This window comes from Tachypleus tridentatus, chromosome 2, assembly GCF_004210375.1.
Source record: "Tachypleus tridentatus isolate NWPU-2018 chromosome 2, ASM421037v1, whole genome shotgun sequence".
NCBI lineage: Eukaryota > Metazoa > Arthropoda > Merostomata > Xiphosura > Limulidae > Tachypleus > Tachypleus tridentatus.
This window is the reverse complement of record NC_134826.1, coordinates 115,878,299-115,902,277: the sequence shown is the minus strand read 5'-3', so window position 1 is coordinate 115,902,277 and position 23,979 is coordinate 115,878,299. Positions and strand designations below refer to the sequence as shown.

Here is a 23,979-nt window from a genome sequence, read left to right as displayed (position 1 = left end):
CCTGTGATCTGTCCCTGCAATATATAGCACTCATTTGCCTCTTGTCCTATTGCACTCCAGGTAAAAATTAGATTCTGGTCAAGAAGAGATGTGATGCACCCTGTGTGTGACCCTACAGAGCCCATTCATGAATGCCACACTTCACGGGTTTCCCTTTTGCTGCTTATGCAGTTAAACTTTTACACCAGCTCCTCCCTCATTTCAGCATTGGATTTTAGATAACCTGTAGGAGAGGAATGTTATTGTATTGGAAGTAAACATTTTTCTTACCTAAAAATGTATTTCCAAAGGATAATTACCTCTTTGTACATTCCCATCTTTCCTTCCCACCTCTGGTGCACATTTTGGTCTTGTCTAGTCAAAGAATAAAGTTATCATAAGGGTAATTGAATAAGAGGAGTTACTGTAAATGAAGGTGGTTGTGTGATCCATCTATTGGTGGAAGGCTTTTATTGTAAGGTGTAGATCATATTAAAACATGAAATCAGTTGAAAGTTGCGTTAAGGTTAGTATCATACAATTCTTTTTAGCCAGGTACAAAAAGATGAACGTCCGTTAAAAATACATTTATCAGGCAATAAAAATGTTAACTTTAATGGTTACAGGATTGGTGGAAATAACTGACCCATGTGCAGAGGGTTTACCTTTCTGGCTGCAAAGTTGGTGAATTTGACAGAGTTTATAACTCCAAATGGACCATTAGGGTTTCCATACTGTAAATTTAATGTCTTGTGTATCTTCACAAACTTGTACAAGCTGACAGTAAACATTGCAAGTCTTTTGTAGACAAAATAAAAAAACAAGTTTTTTCATTTAGCAAATGTGTATTGTATTACATTGTGTTTTGAACAGAGAACTGTTATTTTCTCCTTTAGTACATGCTTTGTTCTCATAGGAAAGATAATAACTAGCTTGGATGAATTTGTAACTACTCTTGTTGTATAGCTGGAAAGCATGAAAAATTGGGATAATTATTGGAAATTGTATATTTTTTGCATGTTATTCTATATTCTTTGGTGCATTATTTAATTGATTAAACAAACAATTTTTTGCATGACTACCATTGGTATAAAAAAGGTAGGTTTATGGATTATTGATAGTCGACACCAGCTCGTTAATCAGCAGTTTGAATTAGTGTTTTCTTGATGTCAAATGATACATGAGTAATTTTCCTGATGAGTAATTAATCTGTGGCTTGTTGTATAAATGTGACATGTATTGAAGAGTAAATCTCTTGCGTTTTTGTTGAAAGATAGATTCTGTCTCATAATGCTTCAAGAAAAGCCAAAACATGAATAGACAAAATCAAAAGTGTAATAAAGTATTCTCACCAAAAATTTCTGTGTACATACAGAGTCAATGTGATGACTGGTCTTAATGCAAAATAATTTTTATGTAAAGATTAAAAGTACTTTTTTCATCTCAGAATTGTCTAATTTCATTTATGCAAACTCTAAAACCTTTTAAATATATTTCAAAATTTCATGAGAACGTTTTCTATTTTATTCTCTACCCAAACTCTTTGAGCATTCAGTGGATTTGATTAATCTCATAACCACCATAAAAATTACAAAATAAATGTAAATTACTCTTTTCTTTTTTTTCCAAGAATAACTGCAAATTATAATAGAAAACTACAGTTGTTTATCCTGTATAGCTGGAAGCTCAAAACATTTAAAATTTATTTGTACTTAAATGTTACTGTATTATTAAACTTTGATTTATGCAAAACTAATAATCCCACCACATGATTTAAATTGCTATATAAATTTGTAGCTCATGTTACAGTGTCAAATTACATAATGTATTCGCTATATACAAGCTACTTGAAAGCATACCTTGTGAAGAACTTTTATTTATATTTTTCTGTGTCTCACCTCATCTAAGCTTTGCTAATTTAGTAAGATTCTAATTTTTTACTTTTGAGTTACTTTTATAATGTTAAATAAACAATTCACATGAAAAACAAAAAAATATTGTATTTTCCTGAAACTTTTTTGCTTTTAGTTCTTCATGAAACTTAAGATTACTGTTTTATCCTAATGGTTCTACTACACTATATAATTTTTATTTTTATTTAATATTGCATTACGAACACAGAATAATAACTCGCAAAAACAACGTCCTGTAACTACCATTATTTTCTTGGCTTTCTAACTGTGCAATAAGAACCAATAAAAATTCAGCTACCTTGTTGATGTGATCCCAGTGGGAATAAAGTTTGAACTGCATGCAAAATAAAATACTCTCTGTGTAGGAAACAATGTAATATTGCACATCATTTGATAGGTTGTGAAAAATTAACTTTTTTATTGGTTAAAGATAATATAGGATAAAATATAATTGGAAACTGTTGGCTATTTATGAAAGAGAGGATGTGACAGGTGGATATGACAAGTGGATCTCATTTTCCATTTTATGGCTCCATTGTCAAATAAGATTGAGGGCTATAAAAATTGTGCTTTACTTTAGTAATACTTTTTATTAAGTAATTTATGTTCACTTTTGTATTTCTTGTAAGTGTTGTAAATAAATCTGAGAAGATAGAAGATCAAGAAAGCAAATGTATCATTTCACATACTAGGGGAGATTGAGGGTGGTTTTAAATATTTTTTTTTTATATAAAATTAAGAAAGTAATATTTATATAATATTAAGAGTTGGTTTATTAACTAGTTTTCATGCTTAGTTTATTTATATACAATGATAATAAATAATTAGATTTTGAATCTAACTCTAAAAAGTCATGACAGTAGGAAGAGGGTTAATGAGAATGTTAAGAAATGTAGGAAATATTTTTATATGTTCCAAAACAAGTGATAATGCATCTTTCTTGAAGATTATTATTATTATCTTTTGAAATCTATTAATTAGTTAATGAAAGTATGGGTCATTATCAGCATCACAAACCCTGCTGTGTTGCTTATCTATTACCATTATTAACAGAAATTATATCTATAATTATAACTAGTAAGGGCCATTTCATGTCAAATCATCCAGGGAGCAGCAGGTGACCCCCACAGAATGCCTTGAACAATTCACATGTGCTCATCTGCCCATATAATGAAAAATTGCCAAAGATTAGATCAATATCTCTAATAGTTTCTGATTTACAGCTCTGTAAAATTTAATTAATTTCTTTTAATTTTGGGAAATTCATTTTCAGGCAACTTTGGCTGCTTGAAGCTGCAAGAGTAATGGTGATAGAAGGCTGAAATTTGCTATACTGACTGAATTTATCTCACACAATTCAAAAATGGTCTCAAACCAAGTTTATATCTCTTAGGATTTGCAGAGTGAAGCAGTAAAATCACTTGAAAACCCAAAATCATAAAAAACATTGGTTTATTTAATAAGCCAAGACTTAATATGATACAAAGCTGAATTTTGTTTTCTAATTTCCTATAACATATATAACATAAATCAGCAACTGTTGTAATTAAGTCTGTTAGATCTCCTGTAAAAAAATATAGCTGCATGCAACTTTTTATGATTTAGCTAAAAATAGCCCTACTTCAGGCCACAGTTTGACCATGTCACCAGTTATTCAGCCTTTTCAGAATTTTACCATATATTCTTACATCTCTGAATATGAACTACAAAAAAAATCAGGATGGTATTCAACCTATTTTTTGAGTTATAATTTTTGCTTTACCAAATTGTATTCAAATTTCATTTATAGATGTTTTCAGATGTGTTTTCTTAGAAAATAATTGAAACTGTTAACCAAGGCTTGTACAAAGTAAGTGTAAATAGCTGAGACTATTTAGCTGAGAGAAATGCTTGAAAATCAAGAAATGGATAATATCCTTTCAAGGTGTGATAGTTTTGTAGCAAAGGTAGTTCTTCTTTGGGACAGGCAAAAAATATATTTTGCTCTGGAACTGTACAGAAATGTGAATTATAACATTTTTCTTTTACATTTGTGATTTACACTAAATAAATGTCAGAAAATGATAAAATATTTTGGAGTTATAATTGCTGAAATAGTTAGAATTAAAGTGTAAAATTCACTTTGTGTAAGTGATAGTGAAAGATTATGTAAAGCCAGATGAAACCTTATTTTCAAGAACAATAATTTGGATAGTTATTAGTTTTTAAGCCTGAACTGTTGTATATGGAAATGTATTAAAAAAAAAAGCAATGCAGTATGAAATCTGTAATAAATTAAAAAATAATTAATAATATTCAGTGGGTTTCTCTCTACAAATATCCACAATACATCTGTTTTAAAATTTCTAAATTTTTGTTAATGAAAATAAACTTGTTGATAAACTTATCATCCAAAGAAAAATGTAAACAAAAAATCAATAGTTTTGGCCCTAGGTCTATATGAGGTTTTATTCAATTGTATATGTCTTTCATTATTAGAATGGAAGCTGGTTTTCTAAACACAGTCAAGAATTCATTAAATTTGACAACAGTACTGATGTTCATAAAAAAAAAAAAAGTTTGCTAAACAAAGTACTTATTTATTAACATTTTGTGAACAAAATAAAGTGATCCTCAATAGTTATAGCATTCGATGCATGCGTGGTGAGGGGACCTCTCAGGGAAGGTTCTGTTCTATCTGGTTACCTTCTCTGGGATCTAAACATCCACCCACGTGTTTGCCGTGAGTGGCGACCCGTGAAGGGGAGGAGAGGATCCTGGTGGTTGATGGGTCCAACCCTAACACACCACTTTGGCCTTGAATTCCTGTAGACGGGCAGCCTTTGGGTGGCCCCCCATGGGTCAATCGGCTGGTCCACTTGGGCTAGAGTCAACCAAGTACCAGTGTTGGAAGTTCTCAACGGGTGTTGCGGACATTGTGCTTGATGCTGGTGTTTGGGTATAGTGCTCACGAAACCCTGGCGTTGCTGCATTGTCCTTGCGTGACTTTGTGGTGCGTCCCCTTGTAGGGCTCCATGGTGGGTGGGGTCAGTGGGTACCGAAATTTTTTCTTTTTCCTATGGATCCTCTAAAAAATTTAAACAAAATTAAAAAAAAAAAACATTCAATGGGTAAGCGACCACGTCTTGAATACTCAGAACAGCAATCTTCAATATCAGTAACACACGTACCTCATTTTCTTATATTACATTCTCTTTTGGAAAACCTTTAGGGCAAATGTCCCCTTTTTTTATTCAAAAGGGACTAGAGGGACTTGCTGGCTCTCCAAAGTCAGTAAAGAAACTTGATCTGGTGACATATTGGTTGAAACATCCACATCCCAACACAGTGAACTCCTCTTGAATTCAAAGGCAATTGGGGATATACCTATTGAGGTTACACCCCATGCTACCTTGAATTCTTCACGAGGAGTTATTGTTGAAAGAGATTTGAAGAACGTTCCCGAGTCGGAGATTCTCGCTGGTCTCTCCACTCAAGGAGTTTCTGCAGTGAGGCGCATCTCCACTCACAAAGATGGAGTTACACTGCCAACAAATACCCTCGTTTTAACATTTACTTCACCACGTGCACCTGCCACCATCAAGGCAGGTTATCTCATTTGCAGGGTTCGCCATACATACCAAACCCTCTTGATGTTTCCAATGTCAGAGATTCGGCCACTCAAAGACATCTTGTTGTGGTTCCCTGACATGTGCTCGTTGTGGAGGCAGGGAACCACGATGCCTATGACTGTGACATGAACCCACATTGCGTAAACTGCAATGGTCCTCACCCCTCTTACTTTCATTCTTGCCCAAAATGGTTGGAGGAAAAAGAGGTGCAGCGTTTGAAAACGACACATAGCATTAGTTATCCTGAGGCTCGGAAATTGCTGTCCACAACTCCATCTCGGACATATGCTGCTGCACTTCATTCTACAACTACAGTGGGAGTGAAGACAGATCTCTCTGTGCCTCCAAGAGAATCGTTTTCAAAACAAATGAAAAGCCTTTTGACCTCCGTGGTTAAAAAGGTTGATGAATCGACTTCCACACTCATCTCTGTTCCTCCCATACCTTCCAACAAACCTCAAGATCCACGTCCTTTAGTTTCAAATACAGGCATTTCTTCTGATACATCTTTTTCTCCCACCACAAGAGACAAAACAATTATTCGTTCGCGTCCTCAGTCACTGGATTCCCCTTCAAATAACAAAAACCTGCCCACCCAACCCAGAGCAGAATCCATGGATGTTGATAGACCTTCTCTGACTAAAGACAGTAAAGAAAAAAGACGTGGTCGTAAACCGAAGGGTTCTCCAGCCACTTCACCTACCCGTTCTTAAAAATGGTCACCTTGGTACAATGGAACTGTCGAGGTTTACGTTCTAATCTGGATGATATTAAAAGGCTGATTGCTTCCTACCATCCTGTTTGTCTTTCTTTACAAGAAACATTTCTCAAAACTGCTGATACTGTCTCCATTCCGCAGTTTTCTCTGTACAGAAATGACAGGTTGTGTGATGGTCGAGTACATGGAGGGGTGGCACTGTTGGTTGATCAACATGTGCCCACCCTGTCTTTGTCACTCAACACACCCTTGGAGGCTGTAGCCATCCGTGTTTCCTTGGGTTATACCATCACTGTTTGTTCTCTTTACCTGTCCCCTGGAGAGACATATGATCAATCAGATCTTGATGCTCTCGTTGAACATTTGCCATCTCCATTTCTAATTCTAGGGGATTTTAATGGACATCATCCCCTCTGGGGAAGTGCTATTATTGATGGGAGGGGCCGATCTGTAGAGCGGATGCTCTCTGATCACTATCTTTCTCTTTTCAACACTGGTTTTTCCACTTACTTTCATGCACCTAGTCAGTCCTTTACCGCTATTGATCTCCTTAGAACGTAAACCTCGACAGTTCCATTGTACCAAGGTGACCATTTTTAAGAACGGGTAGGTGAAGTGGCTGGAGAACCCTTCGGTTTACGACCACGTCTTTTTTCTTTACTGTCTTTAGTCAGAGAAGGTCTATCAACATCCATGAAAAATGGGAGGGTTGACAGTAATCCACTAGGCAGTGATCATTTTCCGATTCTTTTGAGAGAGACTGGCCGTGGTCAATGCCACCCTACCAGCGTGCCCGGTGGAAGCTGGATCAGGCAGACTGGTCCACTTTCACTGCTCTCGCAGAACTTGATCCTGCCATCGTAAATCAGCTATCAATAGACGACTGTATAGCAGCGGTAACTGACTGTATTACACATGCAGCTGCTCAGTGTATTCCTAAAACCTCGACACATTTTCCACGATATTCTCGTCCGTGGTGGAATCCTGCTTGCCACTTAGCACAGAAGGCTCAAAAGCAGGCCTGGGATACTTTTCGTAGATATCCCACACTTTCAAACCGGGTTGCTTTCCAACGGGCCCGTGCACATGCTAGGTGGGTAAGACGTCACAGCCAGAAGGAATCTTGGATTAAGTTCACAACCAGCATATCTTCTACCACCAGTTCCAAGATCATGTGGGATAGGATTCGAAAGGCTAATGGGCACTACAATTCTATCCCCCTCTCGATCTTACTCTCTGATGGTCAGGAGGTGACTGATATTCGGAACATCGCTAACACTCTAGGTGAAAGCTTTTGCCGGGTATCTAGCACTTCTGCTTGTTCCTCCACCTTCCTGGCCATCAAGACTCGGGCAGAGCGATCACCTCTTTCCTTTTGAACTGACTGTTTCTTTGACTATAATTGTCCCTTTACCCTGGTGGAACTAAAAATGGCCTTTCATCGGTCTGCCAGTACGTCTGTTGGACCTGATGATATTCATTATGACATGCTGCACCATCTATCTCCTGCTTCTCTTGATGTCCTTCTGATTGTTTTCAACCGGATCTGGCAGGAGAATGTTTTTCCTGATGCCTAGTGCCAGGCTATTATTTTACCTTTCTCTAAGCCAGCGAAATATCCCAAGATTCCTTCAAACTACCGTCCAATTGCTTTGATGAGCTGTCTCTGTAAGACATTAGAAAGGATGGTTAATGCTCGTCTTGTTTGGTTCCTTGAATCAAACAACCTCCTCTCGCCCACCCAGTGTGGGTTTCGTCAACAGCACTCCACCACAGACCACCTAATTCGTCTTGAAACATCTATCAGAGAAGCCTCTCTCAACCGCCAACATCTTGTATCAATATTCTTTGACATAGAGAAGGCTTACGACACAACATGGAGGTATGGCGTTTTGTGAGACCTCCATACATATGGGTTACGTGGCCATCTACCCATGTTTAATAAAAATTTTTTTAATGGACAGGAGATTCCAAGTTCGTATGGGTTCGACACTTTCCCGTTCTTTTGTACAGGAACTTGGAGTCCCTCAAGGCTGTGTATTGAGTGTTACACTCTTCAGTATAAAGATAAATGCCATCACTGAACAACTCCCTCTCACTGTTGCGAATGGGCTGTGTGTCGATGACTTTCACATCTCATGTCAGTCGTCAAACATGAGATATATTGAGCGGCAACTACAAACCGCCCTCAATTGTGTACGGAAGTTGACTCTGGTGAACGGCTTTAATTTCTATCTCTCCAAAACTGTATGCATGCACTTTTGCCGTCGACGGGGTATTCACCCTGATCCTGAACTTCATATCGGTGAAGTTTTGCTGCCAGTGGTCCCGGAGACCAAGTTCTTGGGGCTTATCTTTGATCGTAAACTGACCTTTATACCACACTTAAAGCAGCTTCCGGTCAGTTGCACAAGAGCACTGAACATCCTCCGTGTTCTCTCTTCTACCAGTTGGGGGGGTAGATCGCTGTTCAATGTTAAAGGTATATCACGCTCTTATTAGATCGAAACTCGATTATGGATCAATGGTCTATGGCTCTGCCAGACCCTCGGCCTTAAAGATGCTGGACCCCATTCATCACCAAGGACTTCGACTCTGCACTGGGGCTTTCCGTACCCTCTCCAGTTCAAAATATATACATTGAATCTCATGAACCTTCTCTACACCTTTGCCCTTTGCAACTATCCTAACAATATACTTCGAAACTTCATTCCTTACCAAAGCATCCCACCTGGAAATGTGTTTTCCTTCCTCGATGGGTAGTACTTTTTCAGAACAGACGATCTGTCATTGCTCCGTTTGGCCTTCACATCCGGGCGCAATTGGATGAATTGGGTCTGTCCTTGGATAACATTGCAGATTCCACAGGTTGGCCCATCCCACCATGGCTTATTACAGCCCCCAAATATGACCTCTCTTTCAGTCACCTAAAAAAGGCAGATACTCCAGATTGGAAGTACCGTCTTTTATTCAATGAATATCTTTCAAACAATCATTCAGTTCCCATTTATACAGATGGTTCCAAATCAGGTAATTCAATGGGCTCTGCTATGGTTTGCTATGGGTCAGTAGTTGCACGCAGAATCCCTTCTACAGCTTCTGTGTTCACTGCTGAACTGTATGCCATATCTCTTGCCCTGGATCATATTGCAGCTGAGCAGTACTCCAACTGCACTATTTATACTGATTCGCTTAGTTCTATTCTTGCTGATATTTGAAACCGACTGGCCCATTTCTCATTAGCAGCTACTTCAATCCAGTTTTTCTGGATACCAGGCCATGTTGGTATTCGCGGGAACGAGCTTGCAGACATGGCAGCTAAATATGTCTGCTTCAGCACCATCACTCCTATGCCTATTCCGTACATGGACTATGGTGTTGTCTTCAAGGCTCGGCTCCGTGTCAGCTGGCAGTCCACTTGGAGTGAGCAACGTGACAACAAACTTTTTAAAATCAAACCCAAAATTGGACTTTGGCCATCTAGCTTCCGTAAAGTTCGGAAGGAGGAACTTGTTCTCACTAGTCAGTTTTTTTAACTCATCATTTTCTTTTATCTGGCACTGATGCACCAAAGTGTAGTTTGTGTAACACTCAAATCACTATCAGTCACGTTTTACTTTCTTGCTATCGTTACAATTCTCAGCGACGGCAATATTTTAAACATATTTTTTCCCAGGGTCAGTCTGTAACATTGGACAGAGTTATTGGTGATGGTGACTCCGTCCACCTTGATAATGTTTTTAATTTTTTAATGGCCATTAATCTTTTTAATCTCATTTAAGTGTTGCATATTTATTCATTACACCTTTTTAATTGTGGTTCCTTTTTTACAGTATTAATCTCTCTCCTTCAATTTGACATTGGACAATGGCCAGAACATTAAATAACTCGACACCAGGACTGGAAAGGCCAACTTCAGGTGACTAACGCTACTGTTTGAACTATTCGTTTGAACTACTCGTTAGTCATCCTGGCGAGTTGTTATTATACTTTTGCTGCATATCATTTCACACTTTTACTACTTAACTTTTAGTACTGGCCATATTGACTCATAACCCGAACCAGGACTGGAAAGACCAACTTCAGGTGACTGACAGTGGTTTTTATACTTACCTGTTAGTCTTCCTGGCAGGTTATGATCATTACCATTCTGCTACAGGTAGTTCTTTACAACTTTGTTGACTGGATGTCAACATTGGTTTTTACGCCATTTTCTGTTTTAATTGCCGTTTTGCTTTTATCTTCAATTACTTTTACAAATTTTATTCCATTTACTTGACTTTTATTTTTTTACTGGACATTTGGCTACTCATTATTACGATTTTGCGGAGTGTCTTTTAAAACATCTTTTCTTTTACATTTTGATATTGGTTGCTATGACACATAACCTGGAACCAAGACTGGAAAGACCAACTTCAGGTGACTGACGGTGGTTCTTGAACTTACCTGTTAGTCTTCCTGGCGGGTTATGATCATTACCTTTTTGCTAGAGTAAATACCTTACAACTTCTTATACTCTGCCTTCTATCTTAACATTGTAGACTAGGTGTCAACATTGGTTTTATACTTTTTTGTTTTACCTTCATTTCCATTTATGTCTATTACTACATTTATTTATTTATTTTATTTATTTTTTACATTTTTACCGAATGTCTGGCGCAGATAGCCTCGCTGCTTTGTGCCATAAAACACTAAATCAATCAATCAATATAGCATTCAAAAACATGTGAAGGTGATTTTTTGTGTTCTTTGAATCTGGTTTCCATTTTTCTACTTGTTTCTCCAATATAGAAGTTGTGGCAGTTATCACATTGTATTGTATAAATGTTGGTGTGGTGTTTGTCAATGTTCAAAGAACACAAAAAGTCACCTTCGAACACTTTAAATCAAATAAACACAACATAACCATAGAAAACACCCAAATACTAAATAAACAAACATAAACAATAGCAAAATTAAAGAAGCCTTACTCAAGCCCAAAATAAACCAATACAAAGGAACACTTTTATACCTATATTAATAAATATAATCAAACACCTAAGCATGCCCTCTACATTCCTACACTTAGTTACACAAACCCCTTCAAACATCTTGTCAGCTATCGGTCAGTTACTTCTTTCTTTCTTTGTGAACCTGACAATGACCGAAGAAGGTCGAAACATTGTTCGCTCCTCTACATAAAAATTTTCTCAGCCCAAACCAGTCATTTTTACATATATATTTTTCTTTGCCAGTGGGTTTTCTTGTCATCACTGATTAGTAATAATCATAAACTTAATTTTGATTAATTGCTTACTTTCATGACTAATCAGTTTAGCTAGAAAAATTTGAATTAACCAAAAATAATAATAGTTTGAATGGTCTAAAAGAATAATAATAATCAAAAACTAATTACATAATGCTCTTTTTGTGACATTAATTGATGTAATCACTTACTGTGCATGACACTAATCTCTGCACATAGTTGATGAATGCTGATGTGTAACTTATTGTATCAGTCAAGTTAAAAGCATAGCTCTTGATGTAAATCTAGCTCATGGAAATGCTGATATTTTGTTACTAGTGAATTTGTTAAGTACTATGTTAAAAGGTTTTTTATAAACTAATTTTTCCCTATTTTAGACAGAGACAAATTTCATTCAGTTTTATTTGAAAACATTGTTTTATACAAAACATTATATTTGCCTTTAAATATTATAGTTAATGAATTAAGTTCAAGCTTTGTAGTTTCCTAGTTTTTAAAGCAACAATCCTGAACAACTAGTGTAGTACACTAAACTTTTCTTAATACATATAAATGCATGTGGCATATCCACTTAAAAAATAAAATTGTGTATCTAGTTTTACCTTAATAGTATACAATTTTATGTAGGTTTTGGCTACTCCAGTGTCTTCAAGTGGAGATAAAACTGCAAGAAAAATGGAATGGTTGTTTTCAAATACCACAACAAAAGCTGACCTTTTTGGTCTTCAACCTGCATCTCAGTATCGAGTGAGTGTGTGGGCTGTTACTAAAAAAGAAGCTACTGATTGGACTTCAGTTGTAGCATGGACAGAGGTTGCCAGTGAGTATAGCTTGCAGACATTTATAAGTTGAGAAATAATTTTATTTTTCAGAATTTTTTTTATATCATCGGTTCAAATTTAACTGTAAAGGACCATTTCATGTTCACTTACAGTATAAAGTGAACAGGATATGAATTATTTTTCATAATATATTATCCCTTTAGAGTATATTCAATGCTGTAAGAAGTTAATCAGTAAAAGTCTTAGAATATCTATGAGACAGGCATGGCCAAGTAGTTAGTGTGGTTGGCTGCAGGTTAAAGGATCTGAGGTTTTAAATGTGGTACTGCTGAACATGTGCTTTTTTTTAACTGGTGGGTTCATTGTCATTCCCATAATAAAGTTCAAAAGTTTAGACAAGGTCTATGTTGTAGAAGTTGTTGCTGATTAGTTGCCTTCCTTCAGATCAGTCTTTCAAAATTAAGGACAGCTGTACATGAAACTGAGAGGTCTCAGCTTAGCCCCAGGGTAGACAAGGTACTATTCAAATTAAAAATTCTATTTTAAATTTCTGTTAATATTTTAGCAATATTGTATTTGATATACATTTACATGCATGAAGCACTCCCTTACATTTTAGGTCTTAAAAACTCTCCTTATACAAGTTACATAAACATGAATAAAATGATTGCTTTATGAAACAAACTTTTTGAAAAACTTGTAACCTTCATTGGCATAGCATGACAGTTTTTAAATTCGTTAATTTTTATATGTGATCATGAATTTTATTAGGTAACTAAAATAATTTATCTATATAGAAACTAAATTCAAATAAAAACAAACTCTTTTCCTACTAATATGTTAATCAAAACTTAAATTAATTGCATAAATAGCTGCTATCTTTGAAAGATTAGTCACAGTTATTAAATACACTAAACCAGATAATGGGAGAAAATTATTGTATTTGATTATTATTATTATTAATTTTGTTTTTAGCCAACCACTTTTATATGACTGAATTACTTAAATATTCTTCTGTTAAAAAGATCAATGCAAAATAATTTTTAGAAGTGTTTGCTAGACTTTTTGTTTTCTGTTGGTTTACATGTTCTTCAGTGTATTATTAAATAATGAAAGTAAATGTTTCATAAGGCCTCAGTATAATTCTCAGAATTAAGGTTAATATTAATACTGATTATGTGTAAGATATGTATATGTGATACTAAAGCACTGTAACCTGTCTACCCACTTATATGTTTGTGCATTAAATATGTTTATAAATATAATGAGTTGTAAGAAATTAAGTTTTACATTCATAATAATGAGGAAATGTCCTTTTTGAAGTATTTACGTACAGTTGTTATGAAGAATATTATTAAATGAAAAATACTTGGGTATGTTTCAGTATATACAAGCATAATGAGGTAAAGTATGTAATTAAATGTAGTATTTTCTTTCTAGCTCCTGAGAAGCCCTTTCCTGTTAAAATTGTTAAGCGAGAAGGTGAAATCATGTATATACAGTTACAGAGTTATAGCTCTCAGAGAGGACCTATAATGTAAGTAATTATTAATGATGTTACAGTTTACCTGTTGCTTTTTAACCCTTTTTAACATGATGTCCTGTAAGATTAAAATACAACATCAAGTTTTAAAAAATTATTTGTATAGTGTATCCCCTCAAGTTACGTCCAAAATATAATTGTAACTGAAGTGTTAACATTTTATATGTTCATGTAATTTGTGTTTCATTAACATTTCTTTTGAATGAAATAGTTAAAAAACAAAGTTAGTCCTAGTATTTGAGTTTTGCTCTACTGTAACTATTAATGAGATGGTAGGTTATCAAATTTCAATCTGCATGGATGCATCTTGACAGTGAATGAAACTAAGCCACAAATTTGTAATATAAACACTCATTTGAAGCTTATTTTTAATCCATATATTTTGAAAATAGATGTTTTTTTGAGTTAATGATGTCAAAAATTATCTGCACATATATATCTATACATGCATATTTTTTATTACAATTTGCAACTTTCTGAAGCTAATAAAATTGTACCTATCTTATGAAACCTGGGATTATTTTCTGTATTGCAGCCTATTTACTATAGATTTACTTCCTTTTTGCAGTTACTCTATGTTGTAAAGTTGAAAATTTTCTTGCTTCATTTCAAGGCATCTTGAGTCTATGAGGGCCTTTTTGCTTGCAGGTTAATAATGGTTTTCTATTGCTTCTAAGTTACAGAAAGGTAATGGTTATATGAATTTCTCTCTGTGTTTATTGTGCTGCTTATTTTAGCAGTTAATTGTTTGCAAGAACTGTTGAGGTCATTGTTCATGCATATAATTGTATTTTATTCTCAGGCCAGGTAAAGAATGGATGTATTTTTCTGAACATGCCACATAAATTAGTAAAGGAATTCAAGATAAGTTTTATGTGTAAAGTGGAATAATATGAAGATCATCTATCTGTCTGTCTGTATATTAATATTAAAGTTTAAGATGATTTTTATTGCACAATGTATGTCAACAAAATAACCTAACACGGTACTGTTAGGCCTAGTATGGTATGTATACATATGTTTGAAAACTGGTTTTAGGGCCAATACTTTCAGGAGTTTTATATATATATATATATATATATATATATATATATATATATAATGGCATAGTAAATGGCTAGTGGTTTTTTATTGTACCATAAATGTGAAATTGATTTAAAAAATCAAATTTATATTTTAAAGGGTCCTATAGTTACCATGCCATGTGTTTTAAGTATTTGTTGTAGATGACTGAGTTATTCATTTTTATCATTGGAAGGTTAGAGGTAGTTTTATACAACCAACCACTAGAATTTAAAATTTTAAAACTCTCTAGGGTATTCCATACTTGCATAAAGTTTAAATATTATGTACAGTTTTGTAGAAATTGCCAAATTTCCTTTAGAGAAACCATATCATTTTTGTATGCTGTATTTTATTTGCTTCTACTTTACTTGCAATTAGTCTAATTTATATTGTATTGCATTAAAGAACATTGGGCTCAATTCACTAACCAATGGTGAAAGTGGAGTAAAATTGGAGGTATATGTTACTAAGTCCTCAAACGTTACTTCTTATTCCTACTTCAGGTCACACATTGTTTTGCTTATTATTATCATTATTCAAGTTTATCTTTTTTTATTTTTAACTTGTAGTTTTCACATGATCTTTTACATTTCTGGAATATAAATATATTGTCTACACATGTTATATCATGTTGCTTCAGCTATAACTTCACTATTCTAATGCTCTTAAGTCATCACTGTTTTTATTTGTATATCTGACTCTCTTAATGTCAACCTTTCTGCAACCAGATAGGTTTTTTTACTTTTTTTAATCTTACAAACATTAACAGATTAAAAAACTATTATAATAAATTCTTTGTTATTCCTTGTTTAGTTAAACAAAATACCAAGACAAACATTTGTCTAAAATTAATCCTAGGTGGGATGAGAGGAGGATGTGATATCTGTGAAATTATAGTGCTCTCTAACAAATACCTTCATGCTCCTTTCTTTAAGAATAAATACCAAGTGTTTAAAAGATGATGTGTCCTGGTTTTAATAGTATCACATTGATAAGTGGTAAGGAATGTTCTGTATCTTTCTAAATTGTGTGGATTATAAAATTAACATTGGTGGAAACTGTTAAGAAACTGTGTTGATGAAAGTGATTCACCAATTCTGCTAATCATTACATAAAACCAGATTTAGTCACATTATATCAAAAAGTATTATGATTTCTAAGAAACTTTATACTAAATTTCCTCTTAAAAAGCATTTATGGAAATAACTGTATAAAGTGAATTAATGTCTTATTGACCACATAGGACATCAGTATCATTGTATATTATTACATTTGATAATGTTTCATCAAAATTGGTCAAAATACATATCCAGCAAATTTTATGTTTGCCAGTATTTAATGGCCTGGCATAACCTGGTCACTAGGCATTTATCTACTGGTTGCAGAAACAAATTGCATCATAAATCATGTTCACCCTTTAAGCCATGGTGGCATTATTATTAGGACAATCAATTACACTGTTTGCTGATGAAAGACAACTAAAGATTTAGCAAGGAGTGGCATTGGCTAGCTTTCTTTTCTCTTGTGTATCACTTCAAAATTAGAGAGAGCTAGCATAGATATTCCTTGAGTAGCTGTGTGTGAAAACCATAAAATGACAAACCCAAACCAGTTTTTAATGAAAATAAGGAATAAATGTAATATCAGTACTTTGTGGTCTTATGTGATGATTTTGACAGCAATTCATGTTAGTGATATTTCTGCAAAAAGTATACACTGAAGTATTTATACTGAATATTGGTAAATATAATCAGATACAGCACTTCTCTCCACTCACAAGATTAGTTATTCTCATTTATTGCTGCCCTCTAAATCCAAACCACTTGTATTGAAATTAAATGATTTCAGTGTGTCTTCCATGTGAATCATTAGGCCTTATATATCCACCAATAGGAGCATACTCAGGTGAAACATGTGACTTATTCCATGCACTTTTGCTAAACTATTACTTCCAGTTTGGCAGTGCTTATACTCAGGCAACTTTTTTTTTTTCTTGTTCAGTGTTTGAGATCATATTTTTCTTAAAGTGGTTTAATTTATTTTCACATACTCTTTTTTGTGCCCTCCGCTAGTACAGTGGTATGTCTCCGGACTTACCACATTAAAATCAGGTGTTTGATTCCTTTCGGTGGGCTCAGCAGATAGCTCGATGTGGCTTTGCTATAAGAAAACACACTTTTTTTTTTTACATTATTTCCATTTACTTACCATCCTCCTGGCCGCATACCTTCCTTATTTCAAACACTTTTTTCATCTAGTTCAACATGAATTTCAAAGCTAATGTGACTGCTTCAGATGTAACACCATTGACAGGTGCTATAATGCAGGCTTCAGATATTGGCAACCCAGTGAAAGATTTGTTTATGTTTATTCACCAGGAATTCAAACATTATATGGATCAACCTTTATCTACAGGTGTTGCCCGTCTTTTTCCTGAATCTGTAGAACCTGGTCAGATTGATGAGTACTTTGATCATGTTTTCTCCTGATTTTGCTGTGCTGTCCCATACCCTCCCTAAGAATTTTGTTCAGCCATCCACAGTTTTCTTAAATTTTACTTTTCAGATGTGTGTCATTTTATCCCTTGTTCCTTTATCTTATGACCCATGACCTTTGTTATTGCATGACTATACTTCCCAACCCTGTTTGGTGTTTCCCCTGTTCCTAAATATTTGAGCTTATGATGACCAATTTGCTTCTCAGTTTAGCAATGGTTGTCAGTAAATCTTGTCTCCCCTTGGGCTTTGGACCAGTCAATTCTTGCCTTTCATAGGGATGACTGTCCATATCTCAGCCAACAGCTGGAGCTGTTGGTTTTGCCCATCTAAGGGGTGGGCCCCTAATCTCCCATTAGTTTCATCATTTCCTTATTTTCCTTTCTCTATCTTATCCTCATGATCCATCTCCTGTCTGAGGATCTTCATAGAAATCTTGAGGGGTTTTCTGGGGACATCCTGTCTCTTCTTTTTTACACATCTTATTTGTTGTCTTTGGCTCTAACTTTATTTACAAACATTGTTTATATGTTGTTGAGATCTTTTAAGTTGTGATTCTGTTTTATCTCAAATCCATGTGCCTGGCTGGTTTTGGTTTTTGAGCAAACCAATCAACATAAGCCTTCACCAGGTTTTGTGTTTTGTTATCTTTCTCCCTCTATTCCTCTTTCTATGTTGTGGGTTACTGTAGAGATATGTTGGAATATTCCAATTCTGTCCTTAGCTCTCCCTTTTTCTATTTTGTTACATGGATCTTATTGCCCTTTGGATGGTCCAGACTTCTTTCATGGTTGTGCAAATTGATTGTATACAACAGACTTCCTTTTGATATTGAATGACGTATTCCCAGATCGATAGCTCAAAGCTACTCCTGTGTAATGCTTAGGAACTGAAATAGTTCTAAATTTCCCAGTTCATGGTTTTAGGTGAAGATTGTAGGATCCTCATTCTACCCTTGCAGATGTTAGCACCCTATGAGGAGGTTTTGGATGTAGTTGACTTGCTTAGTACAGCTCTCATTTACCCACTTTCTTATTGTGGGATTGCATCACTATATCATTCTCTGGCTAGGATCACTTTCCTTCTACATTCTCTTCCATAAGGGTGTGCTCCTCTCATTTTCTACCATGATTTTTACACATTTCTTAACTGGATCAAATGTGGTGCAGTTCCCCTCTCCAGATCTTCCAATCTTACTCTTCCATCTACAGGGGTATCCTTTGAATGCTTTGGAGGGGTATGTCTGTTCTTCTATAGTAGCTATAGTGATAAAACTTGATAGAGAAGGAAAAGGGATTGGAAAAGAAACATTAATCATTATTACTTAGTTGATAAGAAACAATAGTTTCTTAAAAAAATAAAAGCCAGTATCCTGGAGTGAGCAAAATAAATGTTAAGAAAACCATTAAATGGCCATGCATGCTTTACAGAATGAAAGTTGGGGAGTTTTGAATTTTTCTTTGTTGAGTACACTTGATTAGTGTTATATAATATTGTGCTAAAACATAAACTATAAAATACTGTAAAGTAAAAACAATGATGGAATTGTATTAGAATTTTTTGTTTTAGTTTTGAAATTTAATGTGTGGGTGACCTTAAGCTTAGAAATATTAGATTGTTTAACCTGTACATATTGGCCATAACACTGGTATTAAGAGGTTACTAATATCAACAAAATGTTTTATGAATTTAGCTTGTAGTAACTTTTCACAATAAAAATTGAAGTAAATTATTTGTTTGCATTATCTGTTTGTGTGTTAAGATAAGTTAAATGTATGTATTTATGTATTTTGTTTCAGCTGGTTAATATTTTGTTTTTAGATATTATTGAATGTTTTAATTCACATGTAGGTGATTTTTCTTTTCAACAAGTACCACTGCAATTTAATGTAACATAAATTACCTGATATAGATTTGTTAACTCATGAGGCTCCAATGCCACTTTTCTTAAATTTGACTTCTCTTCTTTTCTCACTGGCACCTGTTATTTTTCACGAGTTGCGTGGTTTCTCAGTCATTGCTTGTTGTTTGGCTTTTTTTTTTCTTACTAAAATCATTGTGTTTATAGCATGGTCAATTTTTCTTTTAGTGTATGTATATACGTATATATTTTTATTTTATATTAACTTGTACTAAAATTTAATGTGTCATTAAATATTTGATAGGAAATTAGCATCTTTATTGCAACAGCATTTCTTCATGTACAGAATTTTTGGAATAATACAAAATAATTCAAATCATGGACACTATAAGTGCACTTATTATATGCCTAACATTATTTAAGCCTTTATTAAATGTGGCCTGTATATGATAGAGATATGTTAACATTAGCTTGTATATGTGTTTTTTCCTTTAGTTTAGTTAGGGCTAAACTTTACTATACTTAATATTATTAATAAATAAACTTATAACGTTATTCTACAGCTTAATGCTAGACCTTTTTAAAAAGTTTAGTAAGCTTATAATGTATTTGTATACAGAATGTCTGTTTTGAGTATATGTACATTTGGCTTTTGTATACATTTATTGAAATGAAGTGCATGCACATATGCATTTAAATAAAGGTGCATATGCATTTTCAGGACATACGGAAAGTATTATTATTATTGTAATAGATTTATCTTATTTAGATTGTGTTCTTCCTATTGTGCTCAAAGGCTACTGGGATAATAATTATGGAGTCATGTCTCTTAGTATTTTGAACTCATCAAGTGGACTTATAATTGAGTAGGACCTTTTTACCAACTTTGAATTATATATTTTTTGGAGGGTTATTCAATGAATGGGTTCCAGCTGTTTAATGAATCTCTACCTTGAAGAATGAAATATCTGAAATGACTGGAGTGCTCATTTTGCTCCCTATATCATTGCATCCACTGCTGATGTAATGGGTATTAATTTGAAATGCAACACTTGGTTTACTTTACTCTTGTTTCAGTGGCAAAGACCATGATATTAGTGAGTATTGGTTATTGCCATACTGTGCCAGCTATTTTGGTTCCCACCCATCATGCTCAAGATTATGGCAAAAAATATTTAGTAATTCTTTGGTTAATGTTGACATGTATGCAGCTTCACTTGCTCTAGCTTAAATACAAGTTAAACAGTATCCTAATTGTATCATCTGTACTGATTTGCTTAACTTTGGAATTACTTAATGTTTGTTATCACCCATATTTTTTGGATATTCTTAAATCACTGGCATATATTTCATTGTTCTCTATATTATTGATTTACTTTTTCTGGATTACTGGTAAATTTTGTATTCAAAGGAATGATTTTTGCTGATACTGCAGCCAAATCAACCTCCACTGGTAACATTGAACAACTGTTTATTTCATGTATGTATATGTATTTTATATTTGTTATCAGACCAAAGCATTGGGCTAATTGGCAGGCTACTTGGGTAAGAACTGGCTCAATATACTTTTCAAGATGAAACCTACCATTGATATTTGGCTATAGTTATTTTATTCCTCAATTGCTTCTCTAGTGTGGGAGAAGTGAGATGTTCAAGTTAAAAATAAATGTCAATATTTTTCTTTAATTTCATTGCTTAGTCATTCAGCAGTGACATTATTTTAGGCATATTTTATCTTGTGATGAAGCTATAACAATAATGGCCACGATCATTGGAAAATATGACAATTTCCAAATTTACCATGTTATTACAGGTCACAAACCTATGTAGTTTTTACTTTTATTTTAAAAAAATTCATATTTTTATAACTTACAATTTCTTTTCATTGATTTGTTTCTTTGTTATTTTTTTAAAAAAAAGTTCTTTGGTGTAGCTATCCTTTGTTGTTTTGTATAAAAAAAAACAAACCTAAAATAAGAAAAAGAAACTTAAATCACGTCTAATTGTCTATGCCTTTTAAAGGCTCACATTGGTTTATTTTATTTTTTACATTTAATAATTTTCAGAAAATAAGTTGTTTTCTTTGTACTATTAAATCAAATGCTCAAGTTTTAAAGGAATTCTGATATTCAGTGTTCTTGGTGATGTATAATTAGAAGTTTTTCTTTTACTGTAGAGCCTATCGTGTGGTCGTCCTAGAGAAAAGTGATATTGTGTTTTTTAATCCTGATCAGCTATATAATTATTCTGAAGCACAAGAGATGGGACTTCCTTTCTACATTGCAGCTGAATTAAGCTCATCATCTTTTCAAGAAATGTTTACAGTTGGTGATGGTAAACTCTATGGAAGCTATTATAATGCTCCCTTAGATCCAGATTCTGATTATGAAATCATACAAGGAATAATAAGCTCTCTGAATGGGGTATGTATTAAAGTTTTAACAAAGATATGTCAGTTTTTAAGGTCTATAATTTTTAAGCATTTGTAAATATTTATGCTGCTTCTAAAATAGTATGAACTCAAATTTTAAGTTTCCATACACTTGAAGCAAAGCCTGTTACCATTATATAATCAAAAGCATTATTCTATAAATTGAACTGAAAAATTTAATATTTTATCTTACTGTCTTAATTCTTAATGCCAGTTCATTAGGCAAAATATAGTTGAGAATTAAAATTATTCCATATGTATTTATCTTTCATATAAGTGGTTAGACTTTAAAGATATGAAAAGAACTGTTAATAGGTGTTCAAGTTTAGAATTAGAGTCAGTTTAAATAAATATGGAATATTTTTCAAAATTATGAAAACTAATAAATTTATAGGTGTCAGTATTGTTCACCCTATTTTATTCAGATTTTGGAGAAGTAGCACATAGCTTTTTATTGCAAGAGAAAAAGTTGTAATTTGTGGAGTATAGAAAGTAAAAATGTGTATTATCCAGTGTGTCAGAAAAACTGAAACTTTGGCATTAAGGATTTAACTTCTTATAAATGTCTAGACTAACCTAACATTGCTTTTTGATGTACTTCATATCCTTCAGTTGACTTGTTGCAAGAGTTTAGCATCTGTAGTTTGCAGTGTACCACCAGTTTTAAAAGAACTGTATTCTGCACATTATCAACATTTTTGTGTCTTTTTCCAAAACTGTTTCTTTCGTATGCTGTTTTAGCATATTTCCACTTCCATGTTTGTTCTATTGCAATTATGAAAATTCTCTTTATGTTAATGCTACTCATGCATTTGTTTCTCAGAATTGTCATTGGCTGAAGAAGTAGTTTATTTATAGTTTTGGCCTGTGAGAAAGCTTCTTATCACTTCTACACATTTTGTTTAAAGGCAGTAATTTGGTTAGCAGTTAGTGCTAACTACTGAAAGATAGGGAGTAGTTTTTAACTTGGTGTGAAAAATATGAGGTTTTTATCATGTACTTTTTTAAATACTACACTTGTGACATTACATATTCGTTTTATGGCATTTGCATTAATCAGTAATTTTCAACCATTTTCAGGAAAGATGAGAGTTGTATAAATATCAAGAAATACTAAAAGGACCACAAAGTTCAAAGTACTGTATTTTTTATATTTATAGTTGTTTGGAAGCACTTTTGCAGCTTACATTACTCATCAGCCAACTAAATTAAATACAATACATAAAAAAGTCAAAATGCTTTTAAAATTAATAAATTGCAGTAATAATATTTTAACACAAAGTATAAATGAATTTCATTCTATTTCAAATCCATATTGCATATGGGTATATATATTTAACATCCATAAAAATTAACTTTTAGATAAAACATAGCTAAGTACTTTGGAAATTCACAAGCTTTTTACTTAAAGTTTAAAGTAATTCCAAAATTGTTATGAAATACCTTTCATATAATAACTTTTTTTGTTGATTTTCAAAGCAATATCCCAAGTAAATTAACGATATCAAGAAGAAAATATATGCATATGTTGTATCATCATGTGGACTTCCTGCAGGAAAACTAGAGAAAATGCCTAATAACAAAAATAAATTTTGGCCATTTTATGAAACAAAAAATGGCCAAAATTTACAGAAAGTATTTATATCAAGGTCCACCATTTGTTCCAAAAAAAGTTTCAGGAAAGTGTAAGTTCGTTGCTAAGTGAACAAGGAAATCTGGTTAGGAAGGAATTTGAAATTGAGAAACAAGATTGAAATTAATGGTTTAGAAATACAAGCAAGTTACTACTTAGCAGATGTGTAGAAAGACAATGATGCCGTGATTCCTAATATTTAAACAATAAGTGAACCTACACCAGGCTTACCATTTCACAAGAAAATAGGAAACAAATTGTAAGGAAGAAGAAAAGCATAAGAATTTGGGATATAAAAACAAAACTTGTAATACAACTATAGTAGTCTCTAGTGGCTATGACCTCTCCTAATAACGACTTTTTTTTAGATGCAACTTGTTTTCTGTGCACAGAACAATTTTACATTGATCTAATCTCGAATGATCAATTTCCTTAGAAATGCAACATAGGATCTTGATATTGGGGGTGGCAGGTTGGATGACTTTTTTTATAGTGACCTTTCTTCATTTCAGCTGAAACATATAAAGATGTTGTTGTAGTGTTTCATTGATTTGATTTTACATGTGCACATTTGTACTATAACTTCATCCATCCAGGCATCACTTACTGCATGTGTCATGAGGTTTTAGTGGCTTAAATTCAAAATTTTATTACAGTATTGTTTTTTTGCGTTATACCAATTAATATAATATAAAATCCAAGA

The 23,979-nt window shown here is 33.6% G+C and overlaps 1 protein-coding gene across 6 annotated transcripts in view; it reads left to right on the top strand.

Moving 5' to 3' along the window:
- Positions 1-23,979, top strand: part of LOC143244893 (angiopoietin-1 receptor-like) — a 77,834-nt gene that overhangs the window by 15,445 nt on the left and 38,410 nt on the right. For all 6 annotated transcript variants that reach the window (XM_076490373.1, XM_076490371.1, XM_076490370.1 and 3 more), the window contains 3 exons: positions 12,094-12,286; positions 13,689-13,785; positions 21,389-21,635. In XM_076490373.1, coding sequence (XP_076346488.1) covers positions 12,094-12,286; positions 13,689-13,785; positions 21,389-21,635 — 537 coding nt within the window. The remainder of the gene's footprint in view (positions 1-12,093; positions 12,287-13,688; positions 13,786-21,388; positions 21,636-23,979) is intronic.